The 21,767-nt window shown below is 38.0% G+C and overlaps 1 protein-coding gene across 12 annotated transcripts in view; it reads right to left on the reverse strand.

Annotated features, from left to right (window-relative positions):
- Nucleotides 1–21,767, reverse strand: part of IQCM (IQ motif containing M) — a 482,329-nt gene that overhangs the window by 397,081 nt on the left and 63,481 nt on the right. For 5 of the 12 annotated variants that reach the window (XM_032332483.1, XM_032332475.1, XM_032332481.1 and 2 more), the window contains one exon: nt 2,756–2,841. In XM_032332483.1, coding sequence (XP_032188374.1) covers nt 2,756–2,792 — 37 coding nt within the window. In that variant the 5' untranslated portion in view covers nt 2,793–2,841. Of the gene's footprint in view, nt 1–2,755; nt 2,842–13,532; nt 13,759–20,575; nt 20,632–21,767 lie in introns of those variants that run through there. The other 7 variants (XM_032332473.1, XM_032332478.1, XM_032332476.1 and 4 more) reach the window with 4 other exon arrangements.

Raw genomic sequence — 21,767 nt, forward strand, 5'->3', positions numbered from 1 at the left:
GGCTCAATCTCAAGACTCTGGGATCATGACCTGTGCCAAAGGCAGATGCTTAACTACCGAGCCACCCAGGCACCACTATTTTATATTAAAAAAAAAAAAAAAACCAAACTCAGTCTTTGTATATCATCAGTTTAATAGTATTATGATTGGTAGTTCATAAAACTTCAGATTTCCCTAAATGCTTTAGAGGATCTGTGTAATTATTCTGGTAAATCTCTAAAGTGAAGATCCCAGAAGACCTAATTATGGAAGCTGTACCAGGGAACAAGGATTGGCCATCTCTTGACTGTATCATTGAGCAAATTTTTTCTCCCTAGAAAGACCGAGGGGCTTGCAAACATGTGTTTTTTTGTAACCATAACAAAAATAACTGGCCTTACTAAGAGGCTTTCTAAACTTCCTACAAACTGGTTGCATTCTCCAGAGACTTCACAAAAATTTACTAAGGAGATATCGTGAACAAAGATATATGGCTACGTGGCTAAGGACTTCCTTGCCTATATAGTCAAAGCAAGTGCCTGTGTGCTTGATTTCACAGATGTTAGAAAAGCCATACCTCAAATTCAATGAGATTTAGTTTAGCATATGTTCCTTAAGCAACTAGTAAGTCCCAGATGCTAAATGTGTTTAATTTGGTGCTAACCTAGTGCTAAATGTGCTGAAATACATAGGATATTAGGTATGTCCACCTTCCAGGTACTTAGAGCCTAATGTCAGAAAAAAAAAAGTCAATAAATGCCATGACATTCAATATGATCCATACACTGTGACAGAGGCCAGCATAAGTCACCAACAGCCCCTCCTGCCAGCACACGAATATATGAATTCCCCTTTTAAGATATAAGACTTTGCATTGTATTATTAGAGACAAGGTTTAAAACAGAAGTATCCCAAGAGAAATAAAACAGTGAATCAAATCCAGACTAAGGTAGTGATTTTAAAAATTGTGCTTCATCAATTTCATGTGCCTTCAGGGCTCTTCCTTCTTCCAGTCAGAGCAGCTCAGACCTTATCTGTTTTGCATATTTGAGCTCTTCCTAAGTTTTCATTTTGTAGGAAATATTCCTTGGCTAAAAATAAAAAACACACAGCAAATGAGTAAAAATCAAACTAACATAGGACTGACTATTACTGTGTGTGCTGAAAGATCTCCTTCTCAAAGCAGGTTCAGAGGAAGGGCAGGGTTAGGTTAGGAGAGGGGAGATGCTTAGGGGCAAGGAGCAAGAGAGGGAAGCTGGAACAAAGATGGTTTAATTCATTCCAGGGCAAAGAATTGTGGAAACTAGGAAATGGAAAGGAAACCCTTCGAGGAAGAACCTCAAAAAAGAATAGTTTATATTCAACTTCATTACATATAAGGGAAGAAAATATAATTTGTCTAATTTATTTTCAAAAGGAGTTCAAAGACCCAAAATGTGAAACCCAAATTCCAAATGGCATATGACTATCATCTCCTAAAACCTACATTCGACAATCATTTCTACAACACATTCTGCATTAAGACCCAACACTTCACTTCCAATGGAACAGCATTCTGTTGTCTCTTACACATTTTTCCTCACTCCCCCACTTTCTTTATTCCTTCTTTAGCAAAGTGGCTTACTGTCTTTGTAGTAATAAGTGATTAATAGGTTGCCTACCTACCTCAGGGAGATTTTACAGTGCACCTTCCCTCTAAAAAAAAAAAAAAAAAAAAACCTCTATGTTAGTGTCTCTCGGAGTGGGATACAGTGTTAAGGAGATACAGGTGAATTCCCAGCTCTCAGGATCAAGCCTTCAAATATAATTTAAGTAATTATGGGCATGACCCAAAGGCAAAATGGAACTAGAGAACATTTTTCCTTTCTGCCCTTTCCATCTAAAAAAGTGCTGTATTATCCAAATAGAGAATTACAGTAATCCACATGGCACTCTATTTGTAGCCTAGAACAGAAGCCCACGAGCTTGTACCAAGAGCCAAGAGGAAATTGCTTAATCAGAAAATCTTGGTAATCCCAAACCTCTATTCAGCACTCCATGTTTCTCAATCAGGCTATCTAAGCCTAAATTTAAGATTACCTGAAGAGTTGCCAAGCCTAGATCAGCTCTAAAAGAAATACAATGCAAGGCACATATTTAATTTAAAATTTTCTAGTAGTCACATTTTTAAAAGTGAAAAGAGATGAAATTAATTCTAATAATATACAGTAATTGTTATAGATTTTATTTAAACTATATCCAAATATTATCATTTCAACATTAATCAACATTAAAAATTAATGAGATGCTTTACATTTTTTTTTGTTCTGTCTTCAAAATCTCGTATGTATTTTGCCCTTGCATACTTCTCAATTCAGATGCTGGCTTTTAATCAAAAATACTTGATCTGTATTTAGATTTTATGAAGTACTGACTTGCAAAAATATATTCACATGTCCCAAACATGGTTAAACATTTTCCAATGACTGAATTACCACCTTTTTGTATTGAAATTAAAATGAGTTAGAATTAAATATTCAGATCCTTGGTTTCTGGTCCCACTTTAAGCACTGAATTGCCATATGTGGCTAGTAGACACCATATTGGACAGCACACTAAATTAAAAGTTGCTATAGATCTCTCAAAAGTTGGTTATATTTAAATGAAGGGAATGAGATGAACTCTTACAAGGTACACCAATAACTTTAGTGCTCCAAGGATTAATAACTAAAAGTTTCCTCAATGCTGTTAGAGCCTTGCACTATGCACTGAGTTGTTTCAGAAGTGTGGTACTCACATTCTGCTTCATCAGACATAGCCTCTGTAGCAACCATGATGGACAATTAGGGTGATCCTTCTTTTTGAAAGCTGGGCTCCAAGTCCCTAAACACAATTACAGTAAATAATGTTGATAATAAATACTTATTTTTAGCTATTTCTTTCATCCACTCATAAAAAAAAATTGGATTAATTATTAACACTTGTTATACATCACTCCTCTGCTCTAAAATCTTCCATGCCTTCCCCTCCAAAAGACAGTGATAACAACAGCTAGCATTGGGTGGAGCTCTATGGTTTACCAAGTTGCTTGTATACATATTACCTTACTGGTTCAGAACAACCTGACAGGAACTATCGTCCGACTTTTGACAGATGTGGAAACTGGAGCTTAGAAATGTGAAACAGCTTGTCAACGTAAGCTGCTATTTTGTGGCACAAACAGAACTCCAATCCCTGTCTTTAGACCCAGGGCCTATGCAGGCCCCTCTGATTTCTCACTATTTTCCATATAATATTCAATACCTGGCATATACCTTACACATCCTTTCCTTGGGCTTATGCACTTGAGCTTAGGTTGAAGTTAGCCTTCTACCCAGAATGCCCTGTTCTCACATTTTTTTTAAAAAATATATGTCCTACCCATCCTTACAGCATAGGTTCAAATCCTACCTCCTCCATGATCACCCCTGCCTCTAGGGGTCTGTTCTTGTAAACACAGTAGTCATGTTGTCCATGTCTCTCACTTGAAACTTATATACTTCTGTGTAAGGAACCAAAAACAAAAAAACAAAAAACAACAAAAACAGAGTGATAGATATAAATAGAAGTCCTATATTCCCAACTAAACTCCGAGGCCTTGAAAACCAAACTATACTTCATACCAGGGGCTCCAGGTATGGTTAGCTGGAAGAGCAAACCCCTGCCTTTTGCCTTGACCTTCATAGTTTCCAGTTCAGTGCATCCCATTCTGGCATTGCTCAATAAAGAGCTGATTCATGTGTTTTTTGAGCTGAGCCCTTCCTCTTACATTTGAAATTATCATTACTTCCAAAGGATTATCCAAAATGCATCAAATGTTGCCCCTACAGACAAGGAATCAGTTACACCAGTAACTGAGTACTACTGTGTGCTCACATTGCTTTATAATTAGAAATAGCAAAATTAAATGTCTTATAGAGTCCCATGGAGTCTTTTGTTCTAAAACTCTAGGTAAAAGGTGAAAGCCGTGTTAAATAATTTGGAGATTATAAGTAAATTCACAAGCCACGGAGTACCTGGGTATCTCAGTCATTAAACATTTGCTTTCGGTTCAGGTCATGACCCCAGAGTCCTGGGATCAAGCCCCACATCTTTAAAAATAAAATCCATAAACCATCATGGGTCTATGGAAGTCATGACTCTAAAGCCATATATTCTTAGATAAAAGGCTCTAACACTTTTCCTCAGCATCTACCCAGAGGGGGGAACACATTAGAATTACAGTTTTAAAATAACAAATCTGGAACATCCAAAAACAGTTAATTCTCAAACTGTCAGCATTATACCATAGCAAGAGCACAGACCACATACCTCATCTGCCTGGCTCTACAAATGAACCGGGACAAATTAAAATACTGCACCTCCCTTAGCAATTAAAAATCAGAATTCCTCTTCTGGTCTGGCTTAATTACTGTCTTCTTTTCATTTAAATATAAGAAGAAAATAAAGGTGTTTTCTGCTCTGTCATTTTCTTGTTCTAATCGCCATAGAAATGGACTCTTCTCTGGGGTATTTGGCTCCTCCACCTTAATTCAGGTTGCCAGGAGTGTCAGCCTGCATTAAATTGGCTGGCAAGCGAGATATCCCACAGCCCTTTTAATGCACAAACCTAGCCAAGCATCCTAACGGGTGCTGGCATGGTGATGCCCCCACAAACCCAAGGTGATAGGGGATGCTGAGATAGGAGCTGGGATGGAAGAAGCCCTAGAGGGTGGAATCAAAGATAGGCAGCACACTGACAAGGAGTATCGGCAGATGGGGTTCCTCACCGCTTTACATCCCCGGCAGACAGTTAGGAAATGCTGAGTCCCTCCTGATATGTTGGTCAATTAATTAATACAAATCTAGTATCTGGGTTGTACAAGGGGTATACCATCTATTTTGGAAGAAAAGACAAACACGTAAGTCAAAATTTTAAATAAAATGCAAACAACTATATACCAGATGTCATAAAAAAAAAAAAAGTCTGGGAGCTAGGGCTGGCTCAGTTGGTAGAGCATCCAACTCTTGACCTTGGGATCATGAGTTTGAGCCTCACACTGGGTGTAGAGATCATTTAAATTAGGGGGGAAAATTCACGAGTTTTGTAAGTAAGTATATAAACCCATGAGTGCCATGAGTTCAAATGAAGATGGGATCCTTGGAGGCTGAGAAAGTGACCAAAGAAAAGTGTTAAGGGAGACTGGGTGAAATGGAAGGTTAGGTGTAGGGATAACAGCACCATTTCGATTGACTGGTTCAGTATAGGCATCAACTAGTTAGAATTGGATGCTGGCCAGCACACCTGTGTGGTACTGAGTATCAGTCCTTAGTTGGTCAGATTGGCTGATTTAAGAGGAAAAGAGAAGCAAATGCAAGGTGAGAACAGAATGTACATGGTTTGGGGGACAGCAAGCAGTAGCTCTGAGTTAAGCACAGGGCTGGACTCTAGGTTGCTGAAATGGGCAACAAACCACTGAAATATTTTGAAGCAGGCACTGACATAAGTAGTGTTCTGGAATGTGACTTCCATAAGAAAGGACTTTGTTTTCTTCCCTGCTGTAGTCCCAGTACCTTTAAGAGGACCTGGCGTTAAGAAGGATTTAAAAACTTGTTTGTGGAATGAGTAATTATGGCAACAGCATGCTGGACAGGGATGGCCTACCTTCTCAGGTCTTTTCAGACATATCTGTGAAAATATCCTTCCTCCCCTTCTCCTCCAGTAAGTGCAACTCAAGCCTCCCTATCGGGTTATAGGAAGGCTAAGGGTTTCTAATTCTATTCCCATGTGGATAAAAAGCAAACAAAAGTGGAAATGGGGGCGCCTGGGTGGCTGAGTGGGTTAACCTGCTGCCTTCGGCTCAGGTCATGATCTCAGGGTCTTGGGATCGAGTCCCGTGTCAGGCTCTCTGCTCAGCGGGGGGCCTGCTTCCCTTCCTCTCTCTCTCTGCCTGCCTCTCTGCCTACTTGTGATCTCTCTCTGTCAAATAAATAAATAAAATCTTTAAAAAAAAAAAAGTGGAAATGGTATTTCCCTTCTTTATCTCTTTAGCTTGTCCTTACAAAGCAGATGACTGATAAGACTTTGTCATGGCACCCTGTATAATTAAGGATCCTGGTGCCAAAAAACTGCCCTATGGCATTCAGCAGGACTTGAGAAAACATGTCATGATCCAAGGATCTAAACAGGCAGTTTCAATAGTTGATAGAGGGTGCATAAGAGTAGGCTGACCTTCAATCACATGTTACTCCCTTCTCATCTCTCCATGTTAGAAATTGCACCTATATCCATCCAGTTGCCCAAGTCATAAAACGTTGACTCCTTCTACATTTTACTTATCACATCCAATCCAGCTAGTCTTCTAAATTTTTAACTTCAAAATATATCTCCTTCTCCTCAACTTCCCTCTCCCAGCCACAATAATTTTGTTCTTGGAATGCTGATACAGCCTCCTAACTGCTATCTTAATTCCCACTCTTATCCTATTCCAATTCCTTCTCCACACAGCAGGAGTTGTCTTCTTAAATGTATATCAGAGTGTATCATTTCCTTTCCATGACTTCCAAATGTATTTAGAATAAAATGTAGCTCTTTGGGCTTTTCTCTCTCTTGCAACTGAGTAAATATGAATGAAAAATATAGGACTAATATCCCACAGCTCCACCAGGAACTGAGCCAAGGGACTTGCTTTGACTTTTCTTAGCCTTTACTTTCTTCATTTGCAAAATAAAACTATTGGGCAAGAAGACCTCAAAGGCCCCATTACTTCCTAAAATCTATTTTTACATTGCTTTTGTAATGTATATAATTCTAACTGGCTCCAAATTTCAAAAACTGCATGGTTAAGAGTTCCCATCTCCACCCTGTCCCTCTCCACTTTTCTCTGTTCTTTGGAACTTGGGAGCAGAATATCCAAGAAAGTGGCCTAGGACTGACCTCTTTCCATCATGTCCCTGGTTACAACCCTCCCAGTGTACCTCTCAACCCTTGGCATGACTGTTGCCCTCTCACATTTTGTCCTGTCACTTGTCTTCTCATAAGTGTGAACCCTCCTCCACTTTTTCTCTTTCAAGTCAACAAGGACCTTCAGGTCATTTCCCAGATTTGCTTCTCTCTGTCAAGACTCCTTGTTCCTCTGACCGGACACCAGATATCCTGGCACCAAACAAAAGGAAGGAGAAAAGAGAAAGAAGTACAGAACGGAACAAGTCCTCACTAGGTCCAATGTAACAGAGCCAATACTAGGCATCCATAATGGATAAAAAAGTATACCAGACAATAGAATAAAAAACTTACAACAGTAGAAAATTATGAACCAAATTAGTCAGATGGCCATAAAATGAGTTGGAAAGAAGATACTTTATGAATGCATGATCATTAATATCAGCTAAGTTGGGATCCTGGGGAACGTGTGTTAACAGTGGCAAGCACACTCCTTTCCCGGCACGGAAACCTCCCTCTGATTCTCTAATTAATTTGGGTGAATACACTTCTCAGAGCCAGGAAGTGGGAAGGAAAAAGACATAATTGAATCATTAGGATATTGCTCCAGCTGACACAAACATCAGAGTCTCAGAGTACTGTGGAGAGAGCAAAGCTGGATTTCAGTCCTGATTCTGCCATTGCCCAAGTGTGTGATCTGGGCCAAACCACTTAACCTCACTGAATTCCACCTCCTTTCTGAACTCCTGTCTATAAGTTAAGGACTTAAAATAGACACACAATTTTTAAAAGAGGAGCTTCAACCTATGTTTAAAGGAACTCTTCCTCAGAAGTCAATGAGGACAACAGATGAAAGCCTGTTCTGAATGAGGAAGGTCTCTGAGCTTCTCCCAGTATGGCTGTCACTGCACCAACTCCAACCCCAACACTACCAGATCAGAAATACCCAGTCGATGACTTCACAGGGCCTTCTGGATATAAGTTTCAACTTCATAAAACAGATGCTATGCTCTATTTCCTTGTGTGCTTGCATGGACACTAACACTAATGAAGAGATCCCAAATATTCCTAGTTTTATGTAAAATAGTTAAAATTTTAAGTCACAAAAGAAAGCTATTAATTCCATCTCGATTCTGAAGTCATGAGAAAGGAGATGCTAAACTGGGAAGGCATTGCACATGATACTTTAAAATACTTTTTAGCTAAACCATACACATTCTTTCCCATTTGACCTCAATGTGTACAACTGGTCCTTCTGAGCCATATTCAATAAGCTATAGAGTCTTTCTGAGATCTCACCTTTGAGTTTTGATATACAGGTATATAAAACAGGATCTGGCAATACATGAACATGTACACTGAAGGCCACTGAGAATCAAATCTTACCAACATCTTGCATTGGCAAGATAAGACTATCATTCCATAGTGCTTAACCTGAGTAACTTGAGGGGAAAGGGAAGCCAGCGATGTCAGTTAGAGCGTATCTCAGTAAAGAGATCAACTACTAGAGGGAACTGAAATACCAACATTTAGTCCCCGTACTTTCCAAAATTATAAGCACAAAAATAACACATACAAAATAAATAACTTTTACAAATCAAAGAAAAAAATGGACAATCTATTATAAAAGTAGGCAAATGATTGTAAAGGGGATTTTCAAATAAGAAATCAGCATGAGAAAAGATGCTCTAAACTCGTCAGTCATTAAGGAAACACAAAGTAAAACCACAAGTACCACATCCCCAAATGAATGGCTTTAACAAAATCCTAAGTGTTGGCAAGGATATGGAGCTACTGAAATATTCATTTACTGCCTGCGGGGAGTGTAAATTGATAATCTTTGGGAAACTATTTGGCAGTGTCTTCAAAACCTAAATCTGGGGGCGCCTGGGTGGCTCAGTGGGTTAAAGCCTCTGCTTTCGGCTCAGGTCATGATCCCAGGGTCCTGGGATCGAGCCCCGCATCAGGCTCTCTGCTCAGCGGGGAGCCTGCTTCCTCCTCTCTCTCTGCCTGCCTCTCTGCCTACTTGTGATCTCTGTCTGTCAAATAAATAAATAAAATCTTTAAAAAAAAAAAAAACCCTAAATCTGTATCTAGGTATGGCTCACCCCTCCCACGACGACCAGAAACACTTTACACTGTGTACTGAAAGCCACGAAAGAGAATGATCACTGCAGCATTATTCTGTAACAGGTGAAAGCTGGGAGCAACTCAACTGTCCACAGACAGTAGAATAGATAAATCACAACAGAGGCATACAATTGAATGTTTCTCAGCAGTGAGAATGAACTGCTGTACACATAGACATAACTGATTCTCACACACATAATCTTGAAAGAAAGCATAAAAGAGGACATACTGTATGCTCCCATGAATATAAAGTTGAAAACAGGTAAAACATTAATGATAACAGAAAACAGAATAATGGTGACCTTTGGTGAAAGGGTATAGTGTCAGATGGGACACAAAGAAAGCCTCTAGGGTACTGGTTATGTTTATTTATCAGATGGTAGTTACATGGGTGGGTTTACTTTGTGAATGTTCCTTGAGCTGTGCACTTAGAAATTGTGCATGTTTCTGATTACATGTTATACATCAATTTAAATTTTTTTTATAGATTTTATTTATTTGACAGACAGAGATCACAAGTAGGCAGAGAGGCAGACAGAGAGAGAGTGGGGGAAGCAGGCTCGCTGCTGAGCAGAGAGCCCGATGTGGGGCTCGATCCTAGGACCCTGAGACCATGACCTGAGCCGAAGGCAGAGGCTTAACCCACTGAGCCACCCAGGTGCCCCACATCAATTTAAATTTATTTAAGAATACATTTTAAGGGCTTTTTAAGATTTTATTTATTTATTTCAGAAAAGAGAGAGCACGGGAATGGGGTGTGGGGATAGAAGAAGAGGAAGAAGCACTCCCACTGACCAAGGAGCCCGAGGCAGGGCTTGATGCCAGGACCAAGAAATCACGACCCGAGCTGAAGGCAACCATTTAACTGACTGAGACACCCAGGTGCCCCAAATTTTAAGTTTTAATTATTAGTTTTTCAAAATAACCTACTAAAACTCTGAAAACACTACTCTCATCATTATGATAGTTTTATTTATCCTCTTCTCTTTCTGAAAAGAAAAATAAAGCATAGAGCTTTGCTAAAACCCAACAATAGCTCTGCCTCTCTAAGCCTGACTAGGAAAGGAACTAGTTGTTTTTTTTTTTTCTTTCATTTGTGTCTTCCATAAGACGAAGCACATGGCTAGCCAAGCAATAAGAACCTCATAAAAACCAGTTGATTTGAATTCCTGCAAGAAGTCCTCAATCATTATAATATGCTTAGTTTTCAAAGTTATTAATATCATCTCAGGAATTTCACTACTACTAAACTTTCCATGTAATGTGTCATAATTTTTTGCAATGTGGCTAATGGACTTGATTTTTTTTAATGGAGTTGATGGTATCTAGTGGCTCATACTAACCTTAATAAATGATCAACAAAGAAACACAAATGATGATGTGCATTTACGCAGGGAAATTTCATGGTGCTGCAACCAAATATGGTAGGGGAGGCTGGCCAAAGTCCCATGGGCTGGCCATTAGTAAAGGCTTTCTCAAAAAAGTAGCTTTTGTGAATTGATGGTTAAAGTGTGAAATAGGAGTTTCTTAGGCAAGGGGTGGGGGAGTGCCTTTATACATTATCGTATTTACTGCTTCCAGCAGCTGCAGGAAGTAGTTTGATTTCATTTCACTGCCTGGAGAAACTGAGGTTCAGAGAAGTTTGACCAATTTTTCCACGTTTCCCAGCTAGGATGGGGATTAAGGAGTGCCCTTGTTGTGATGAGGACTGGGTGATGTATGGAATTGTTTAATTTTATGCACCTAGTTACCTTGTTAGAAAGATCCCAATTATCCAAATGAGAAAAGGAGCTAAATGCTTTGGCCCAGATTGTGCAGTAATCATACACACAAACACACACGCACACATGCAAACTAGTTTCCGAAAAGCCTGCACTATTCCACATTTTTCTTGCCGCAAATTCCCATTCAGTCTTTCAATTCAACCTCAGGACAATGACAGAAAGGGGTGGAGGAGGAGGTAATATGGAAAGTATGGCTTTTCTTGAATGAAATGTTAAAAATACTGGAAGCTACATCCTATAAATTTTATTTTGGTGAAATTTGAGTTGGAAACATATCAGATAACATGTGTCCAGGAACAACAACAAAAAAAAGGTCAGAGTGCCTTATTTCTTAAGTACTCTATTGTATCAAAAATGCTTTCAAAATATCTTAGGAAGATTCACATGTCAATAAATGCAGCTATGCCTTCAATAATAATTGTGGTATGTTGTGACTCTGTTTTCTTATGATTTTCACAGATTAAAACTGTGCTGTTATAAAAGTACATTCTCTCAGCTATTAATCACACATGCCTTAAATAGAAGACATTAATATTTTATAAATAACAATAAAGAGTGAAAACCAGATTTAAAAAACAGCTCCTGCTGAGATGTTTGGGACATTATATAAACAGTTAAAGACAACAATGAAAACACCATAAAGCTAATTACCACAAATTAAATAAAATAGATTAAAGGCCAAAACTGTTAAACTCTTTAAATGGAAATTGGCTGTGCTCAGAAATACTAGTTGATATCAGAGATGTTACCCTAGAAATTTGAGCAAAATCCTAAAATACTGTAAATCCTGGCATCTACTTTCAGATTTCTTCTTTCTCGATTATCTTGTAAAAATACTTATGGGCTATGAAATGGTTTTGGAGTTTATTTTAAAACTGGAAACAATCTTAAGAGTTGCCTTCTTGTTAGCTCATCATTTTATTGGAAAGGACATGACAGTCTGGGGATGTACAACTTAACACTGGGTTTGTTGATGAATTGGAACCAGAATTCGGGACTTCTGACTCCTAAAGCACAATTTACCCTAACAAAATTCTTTCCAGGAAACAGTATACTTTGATGAATTCTTTCATGCCTTTACTTTCTACCTCCTCTTTGAATCAGTCCCTTTTTTTCCTACCTTGTTCTAATGGAGACAATATAACATGGTGGTGAAGAGCAAAGATCTCAGGCTCGAGCAAGCCTGGATTAAAGCCAAGCACTTTGTCACTTCCTAGTCATTGACCTTGGACCTCAGCGGACAAATTCATCCCAGTTTGCCAAGTACTCTGCTGTTTTAAAAATGAAAGTCCTGAGTCCTGACAGCCACCTCCATCCCAGATAAATGAGGTTAGCTACTTACTTAATTCTATAAGCTTGAGCTCTTTTATCTGTAAAATAATGGATAATAATCATTCTTATGCTTCATAGTGTTGCTAGAAGATCAAATGAATGAATAAATATATGAAAACATTCAGCATAGCTCCTAAACCTGGCCAATGAAAGCCCTCATTTCCATATCTGTCCCTTCTACTTCTGTCTCTCCATGTTAGAGATGTAGATCTGAAAGTCTTTAAGAAACAGATAATATGTAAAGCCAAAAGACAGAGTGAGTTTTCTGAGAAACAGGACAAAGAGTTAATTTGTGGAAAGTGGGACTAGCACAGAAATAAAAAGTCCAGTAAGAAAGAAGGAGAGTGTCTCAAGGCCATATTGGTCAACATTATCAGACCAGAAATGAAGGAATTTCAGGGCCATGGCATGCAGGGGAAGGCTTAGTAATTAATTCTACTCTCGAGTCTTCGAATATATGCAGATTCTATAACGGATTTTTTTTTTTTAAAGAAAAAAAGAGGAAATGAAGATAAGGGATAGAAGTATAATACTTTATCTGTTATATGGGATAACTTTAGAAACATGAAGAATCCATCATTTAACACGTAATTATTAAAACGTTATATGTCCAGGATGCTTGGCTGGCTTAGTTGGTTGAATGTCTGCCTTTGGCTCAGGTCATGATCCCAGGGTCCTGGGATGGTGTCCTTCATGGGTCCTTGCTCAGCAGGAAACCCGCTTCTTCCTCCCCCTCCGCCTCTCCCTCATCACTGTTCTCTATCTCAAATGAATAATAAAGTCTTTAAAAAAAAATAAACTGGGGGCACCTGGGTCCCTCAGTCAGTTAGGCATCTTCTTTCAGCTGGGATTGTTGGTCCCAGGGTCTTGGGATGGAGCCCCTGCATCAGGCTCCCTAGCTCAGTGGGAGGCCTGCTTCTCCCTCTCCCTCTGCCTGCCACTTCCCCTGCTTGTGCTGGCTCTCTCTATCAAATAAATAAATAAAATATTTTTAAAAAATAAAAATAAATAAACTGAACAAAAATTAGTAACATGGGACTAAATAAACTAAGAAAATGATTATAGTTTTGTGACTCTTGTTTAAAACATTGCCAGTTCTCTGATGTTTGGTTTTGCCGATTAAAAAAAACTTTCTCTTAAGGAAACTATGACTCTGGAAATGTGATAAAGTATGCATTTGTAAAAAAACAACAACAACAAAAAGAAACATGAAGAATCATCAAAAGAGACAAAAAATATCTATAATTACCACGACGCTGATACATACAGTACCATATCTAGCATTTATATCTCACTAGGGAAAAAAAAAATCTCTAAGAGGAGTAACACATAGAACAATAAATGCCAGAACACTTATCTTTTCTCACCAATATCTGGTTGAAGGCTTTTCCCTAAGGTATGAGACAGGCAAAAATAAAGTAGGGATCTTCAAGAACCAGAAACAGAAAATAAATGCACAGTGGTAATGGGATGGAAGCTGAAGGTGCTGTCCTAACTCCTGGATGCAGGCAGAAGCTATGTGGAGTTCAGCTGCAGTGGGATACCCTTATCTCTGCACAATTCCCATGTCGGATACAGGATCAGGGCCAGGCTCTGCCAAAAAAAAAAAAAAAAAAAAAAAAAAGCCACCAGATAAGAGGAGGCAGAAAACAAAACTCCCAAACCATTGCTCGGAGTATGGGCTAATCAAAAGCTCTATAACTGGGGACGCAAAAGATACACATGTAGAACTACTAGGACCTAGCCAAACCAGCCACTGGCTCAGAGACAGGATTTGAAATATCATCAGTATTACAAGGGCAGAAGTTCCAAGGAACCAATACAAGACATGGTTCTGGAATGGGAAACATTGTGTCAGCAACAATACTGTGAATCAGAATGTGGTGGGTATAGAAGTAAATAAAATATAAAAATATAAGAAAACTTCTCCTCCACATAACCTTGAAAATTTTTATAAAATAACTTAAAAATTATAGAACACATGTCCAAAACTAACACTAGGAAACATAGTCAATAAAATCAACAGCTAGAATAGTAAGTCACTCCATAGGAAAGGAAAATGATAAAAGAATATGAAAAAGAATTTAAAATAAGTAGGTTAAGACTCCACCAAAAGGGGCACCTGGGTAGCTCAGTTGGTTAAGCATCTGTTTTTGGCTCAGGGCATGATCTGAGGGTCCTAGGATTGAGACCATTCTGGCTCCCTGCTCAGCGGGGAGTCTACTTCTCCCTCTGCCCTTCCCCCTGCCCATGTGTGTGATTTCTCTCTTTCAAATAAATAAATAAAATCTTAAAAAAAAAAAAAAGACTCTACCAAGGACCCAGGAGTTAAGAGAGAGAAGGAAATAATGTTCTTTTTAAAAAATATAAGAAAATATGAAACAAAGCTGTCAGAAATAAAGACAAAAAAATCAGATCCCTTGGAACAAAATATATTCTTTGAAAAAAATTTATAAGGTCAGCATACAGAATAAAATCTAAACTAGATATAGTATAAGGGAATCAGTGACTTAGAAGATAATATTGAGGAAGTTCCCAGAAGATAACAAAAAGAAATATAAATAAAAAGATGAAGTAACAAAACATATAAAACATAGATTGAAAGATCCCAACATGTGTATAAAAGAAGTTCCAGGGGAAAAAAAAAAAGAAAGAAAGAAAGAAATGGATAAAAAGCAATGTTGGAAGTGCCAGTATTGAAAAATGACATGAATCTTGAGATTGAAACTACACTCTGGATGCCAAGCGAGAAAAATAAAAATAAATCCACATCTAGACACATCCTAGCAAGCATCAGGAATGAAGAGGAAAGACTCATCTGTGCTCATTGTCTCTGACTTCTGTCTTCCCATTCTTTTTTGAACCCACTCTCATCAGGTTTTTGCCCTCCCTACTTCATCTAAACTGCTTCTAATGGACTCTGCGATGTGCCAGCCAAAGCCTCACAAAGAACTTACTCCCCAGCTGTTGGAAAAGCACCAGGAGAGAGCTCTCAACTAGGACCATTCCTCAGCTTGCACTGGCTAAGGTATCACCTTGTCTGAAACCAGGCCCCTTTCCAGGACAGCCCACTTTCAATGACAAGTCAACAAGAGGTTTGTGCAGATCCAGACACCTCACCCCACCGCAATGTTAGAGCTCCCCATGGGATTTGTTGCAACCTTCTCTAGAAGGCATCACAGACCAATTTCCCAAATTCCTGCTTCCCTCCCTCCCCTTCCACAGATGGCAATTCCAAAAGCACTTCCTAACAAACCTCTTGCTTATTATCTCCACCTCCGAGTCTGTCTCCTGGAAAACACAACCTGCCATTCCTTCTATCAAGGTCACTAATGACCTTCATGCTGTTAAATCCAATTGCCGATTCCTAGTCCTTATCTTGGTTCACCTATTAACTGCATTTTATACATTTCATCACTGACTCGTTTTGTTTTGTTTTTAAGATTTTATTTATTTATTTGACAGCTAGAGAGAGTATAAGCGGGGATATCGGAAGGCAGAGGGAGAAGCAGACTTCCGGCCGAGCAGGAAACCGGATGCAGGGCTTGATCCCAGGACCCCGGGATCATGATCTGAGCCAAAGGCAGATACTTAACCAACTGAGCCACTGAGGCATCCTATCATTGACTCATTCTTGAGATATTGTCTGCATTTGGGTCCTAGGACCTCCCACTGTCCTAGACCTTCTTTTACCTCCTCCTTAATGTCTTTTGCTAGCACCTCTTCATCTTACTAACCTCAAAATAGCAAAATGTCCCAAAGCTTAGAACTGGAATCTCTTTTCTTTTCCACCACGTATATTTACTTTGTTATTTCATCCAGCCTTGTGGCTTCAAGTACTATCTTTGTGTTTATGATTCACAAATACATATTTTCAGCCTGGTCCTCTCTCCTTGGCTATTTCATATGCCCATCTAAGTGTCATGAAAGCATCTCCAATTTTACATGTTGAAACTGAGTTCCTAATTATCTTCTGATCATTTTCCCAACCTCAGTAAATGACATTCCACTCTTCCAGTTATCAAAGCCAAACAACCATTCCTGACTCTGTTTTTTTGTTTGTTTGTTTGTTTGTTTTGTTTTACATCCCACATCCTATCCATTAGCTAATCTTAAGCCAGCAATACCTCCAAAATATATTCAGAATCTGATAGCTTCATGCCACCTTCACTGTTAACACTCTAGTCCAAACCATCACCATTTCTCACCTAGATTATTAAAGTAACCTCTAACTGGTCTCATTCTGCTTCCTACCCCTATCCTTCAAGTGATTCTCAACCTAGCGACCAGAGCTATCCCACTAAAACCTAAGTCAGATCATGCCATCTATTCAAACCCACTGATGGCTCATACAGCCCTACAGTATCACTTATGTCACTGACCTAATTTTTACCCCAGCCCTTTGTTCACTCTCCTGGGGCTACACTGCTTTCCTGGTTGCTCTAGCCAGGCCAGGCTTGCCCCCAACCTCAAAACATTTGCATTTGCTATTTGCTATGCCTAAAATATTCTTCCCTCAGATCTCCACATGGTACCACTCCCTCACTTCTTGTAGGTGTATACTCAAATGTATCCTCTAAGTAAGGATTTCACCACCCACCTACATACAATTGGGATCCCACCTCCCACAACACTCCCTAGCCTGCTCCTTGATTTACTTCCTCCTTAGCACTAATACTATCTAGCAAACCACGTGTTTTCCTTATAATATGGCAGAAACTGCTAGCTGATTTCTAAATGTGTTTTCTCTTCCTCCTAGGCCCACAGCTGAACTACTTTTACCAGGCACCCTTGAAGTTAAATGTGAACAAGTGACTGCATCCTAACCATGAGAATATGGGCCAAAGTGGTGAGTGCCACCTCCAGGCCTAGTCCTTAAAAACCTCCCATACGATCCTCCATGCTCTTTTCCCTCCCTGGCTGCTAGAACATTGGTGACCACAGGACAGCATCAGAACTAACTGTTAAAGATGACAGAGTCTCAAAGTAGAAGCCTGTACCTTGGGAGATCCCTAAGTAGGAACATCCATAAAATACAGTGTGAAAAATAAAAAATAAAATCTCACAGCATTAAGCCAGTGATAATCAGGGGTTTAATTTATTACAGTGGCTGGCTTTACCTTAGCTAATATATTGTAAGATCTATGAGTGCAGGGATTTTTTACTAGTTTGTATACTGATGAATACCCAGTGCTTAGAGCACTCACTGTCAATCAATAAATAGTTGAAGGATAATGAATAAATGAATAAAAAACCCATAAATTCTCACAGAGAAAAAATAGGCTATATAGAAAAGGATGACAACTTTGGCAAAACTTCTCACCGGCAATGGTAATTGACAGAAGACAGTATCTTAGAACATCGGAGGAAAAATAACAAGAAACATAAAATTCAGAATCAATCTAAACTATCATATAAAAGTAAGAACAAAATAAGGACTTTCAAAAATACTAAGTCTAAGAAATTTTCACACACACACACCCCAAAAAGGAGTGGTTAATGGACATACTATAGGAAGAAGAAAGTGAGCCCAAAAGCAATGAATAAAATGCATTTAATAATGTTTATAAATTTAAATAACTATTACCTACAAAAACTTCTGAGTAGTTAATATGGATTTTTTTTTTTTATGTGGAACTAAAATTTTAAATATAATAACCAAGAAGAGAGTAGGGAAGATCAGAAGGGAACAGTTTTCAAAGGCTTAAAATTTCAGGGCCTTTGTCCTGCTTCAGAAGAGAATAAAGAGGGGTGCCTGGGTGGCTCAGTAGGTTAAAGCCTCTGCCTTTGGCTCAGGTCATGATCCCAGGGTCCTGGGATGGAGCTCCGCCATCAGACTCTCTGCTCAGCGGGGAGCCTGCTTCCTCCTCTCTCTCTGCCTGCCTCTCTGCCTACTTGTGATCTCTGTCTGTCAAATAAATGAATAAAAAATTTTTTTTAAAAAAGGAAGAGAATAAATACACTGAATAATGTTTTAGGAAAAAATTACAGACAAATATTTCCACTAACATGTCAAGGATAATTTCTAATAGAATGTTATACAAATGCATAGCTCTGAACTACCACAGGATTCTTATAATAATTACTGAAAACTCCATCAAGCCAAAAGAAGGCAAGAGAAGAAGAAAAAAACAAAGAAAAAAATGGAAGTTAAATGGAAACATAAAATAAGATGGTAAAATAAATATAAATTCTTAGTAAGTGCCATAAATACTGATTATAACCATCTCTTAACAGAAAAAGATTACAGAATAAGGTAATAAAAATAAAATTCAACTAAAGTGTTGGTTATAAAAGACTGACTTAAAACCAAAGAACACATAAAGACTGGAAATTTATGAAAAAATATTTACCCACAAATAATAATAATAATAATAATAAAAAGCCGTTGTCATTCTAGCACCACCAAGCAAAAACAGATATTAGGTCAAAATTATTAATAGGAATGAAGAGGTACACTAAGTCATGGTTAAGGAAACACTGGTTCAAGAAGCTAGGATGATCATGAATTTATTTAAACCTAACAAAATAGCTCCAAACTTTCAATCAATAGAACTACAAGGAAAAAATGTTAAAACAGTTGGACAGGGAGATTTTAACATACCACTATTAGAAACATAGATCAAGTACATACAAAAAACTAAGAACGTATATTTAACATTAGATGCTTGATGTAATATATATTTTTAGAATCCTCCACAAATAAAAAATAGACATTTTTCAAGTATATTTAAGCATTTAAAATTTTTTTCTTATACTAAATCACATGAAATGTCCCAATAAATGTTAAAAATCTGAATAATACAATTGTTACAAATCAATAGTAAAGATAGTTTTTAAAAGTGTACTCCTGAATAACTAATTGGTTAAAGAGTAGATCAAAATGGAAATTATAAGATATTTAGAACAGGGAGTAAATGAAAACACAACAAATTAAACCAGTGGAATGCAGGCATAATATCCAGAAGTAAATCTATTTTCTTAAATGAGTTTATTAAGTGAAATAAGTATTTAAAATCATTACTCAACTTTAACACATATAAAGCAAAAATTATTAAATTCAAAGAAAGTAGAAGAAAGAAATTAATAGAGACATGGGTAAACATGAATATAACCAAAAACAACTACAGAAAATAAAACAGTAGAAACTGTCAACAAAACAAACAAAAAATCCTTTGGGAATATTGACAAGATATACAAGCCTGTATGTACCACAAAGAGAAAGATAAAGAGAGAAATATGAAGGGAGAAAAGGAGAAGAAGAGGAGGAGGAAACACAGAAGGGAGGGAGGGTCAGAGGGAGGACAGATGGACACAAAAGCAATATTATGAACAAAAGGAAAAGGTGAAGAGGATGGCAAGAAAAGTCTAGATTTGTTAAGGTGCTGGAGGAACCAAGGAGGCCCAGGTAAGGCAGGACAGTGAGGAAGGCTCAAACATCCGAGAGTAGCATGAAGGCACTGAATCCTATATGGAATATGGAAGAAGAAATCACAGAAAATAAGGGGAAAAGACCACAGAAAAGAGCATGAAACACACTAAAGGAAGAAACAAGTGAAGAGTGGCATAAGGTAACCATATGCTAGCTCTTCAAGTATTTTCCTTTCTAACTGATAAACTAGCATTACATAAAATAAAATCAATTTAGAAAATGACTTTATTAAGAACTATTTATAGAAGATTATAATAATAGAGCGAAAGCTGAGGGTGAATTTAATTGTTCTTTTATACATGTGAGTAGCTCATTAACAGAAATCAAGGTATTCATTAAGAAAGCACAGCTGAGGGGCACCTGGGTGGCTCAGTGGGTTAAAGCCTCTGCCTTCGGCTCAGGTCATGATCTCAGGGTCCTGGGATTGAGCCCCACATCGGGCTCTCTACTCAGCAGGGAGCCTGCTTCCTCCTCTCTCTCTGCCTGCCTCTCTGACTACTTGTGATCTCTCTGTCTCTGCCAAGTAAATAAATAAAAATCTTTAATTTAAAAAAAAAAAAAAAAGCACAGCTGATCTTCCTTCACAGAAAATTCCCAAACCCAACTACCCTTTAAGAGTCCGGTTTCTGATTTCATGTGTTAGGGAACACCTTTTAGGTATAAAACATTGATCATTTTGTTTCATTTTTATTAGGTAAAAATAATATAGAAACTACCAATGAACTCAGTGTGTTGTATTTATATATTTTATTTACATGTGTGTATGTATGTATATTTGACATTTCTGAGATAAATCAAAACAGTAGTTTAAGCAAAATTGTGAAGTCAGTCAAAAAAAAAAATCAGTATTTGCCTAGATATTCCTCCAGAAATGTTCTTTCCCCTTGGAGATACTTTTCCCTGCATGATGCTCTAGAACTATGCCCAAAGGCTTTTATATTTTAACAGGGGGAAAAACATCAAGCATCTATCACTTACCTTTAAGGAATGTATATAAGAAAATATCAGATATTAGCAGATGGAGGACTTTGTTAAACCTTGTAAAACAAGATTTCCTAGTATCCCTAAAATCATAAAATATAGAACCATTACCATTCTGTCAATTCCCTGGACCTATGCCTATGTCAATTCCTATGCCTATAATATATAGGCCAGGATGTGAAAATGAGTCAAGAGTGTTTAGAGTACACTTGTCAGTTCTAATACACTAATTCAGCTCTTCCTTCATACATGGCCTTATTGCTCAACATCAAAAAATAAATAAATAAATAAATAAATAATCTCTCTCAATCATTGATCTAGAGTAGTCCCCCACCCTCATCCACACAGGACACTTCTAAGTCCCCCAGTGGATGCCTGAAATAATAGGTAGTACCAAAGCCTAGAATACTGTGGTTTTCCTATATAAATATATTTATGATAAAGTTTAACTATAAATTAGGCACAATAAGAGGTTAAACAACAATAATAAAATAGAATAATTATAACAATATACTGTAGTAAAATTAAGGTGAATGTGATCTCTTCAAAATATCTTATTATCCTGTACTCGTCATTTTCTTGTGATGATGTAAGATGATAAAATGTCTACGTGATGAGATGAAGTGAGATGAATGATGCAGGCACTATGCTATATCATTAGGTATTATTGACCTTCTGACAATAAGTCAGAAGGAGGAACATCCGCTTCCAGACCATAGTTGACAACCATAAGTGTAAGTGAAACCATAAAAACCAAAACCAGGGTAAAAGGCGACTACCAGGAACACCTGGGTGGCTCAGTCTGTGGGGAATCTGACTCTTAGTTTCAGCTCAGGTCATGATCTCAGGAGTCATGGAATCAAGCCCCACATGGGGCTCTAGCTCAGGACAGAATTTGCTTAAGATTCTCTCCGTCTAAATACAAATCAAAACAACAATGAGATACCACCTTATACCAGTCAGAATGGCTAAAATAAACCAGTCAGGAAAGGACCAGTGTTGGCAAGGATGCGGAGAAAGGGGCACTCTCCTACACTGCTAGTGGGAATGCAAGCTGGTGCAACCACTTTGGAAAATAGTATAAAGGTTCCTCAAAAAGTTGAAAATAGAGCTACCCTACAACCCAGCAATCACACTACTTGGTATTTACCCTAAAGATACAAATGTAGTGATCCAAAGGGGCACATGC

Source organism: Mustela erminea, chromosome 2, assembly GCF_009829155.1.
Source record: "Mustela erminea isolate mMusErm1 chromosome 2, mMusErm1.Pri, whole genome shotgun sequence".
NCBI classification, from domain to species: Eukaryota; Metazoa; Chordata; class Mammalia; order Carnivora; family Mustelidae; genus Mustela; species Mustela erminea.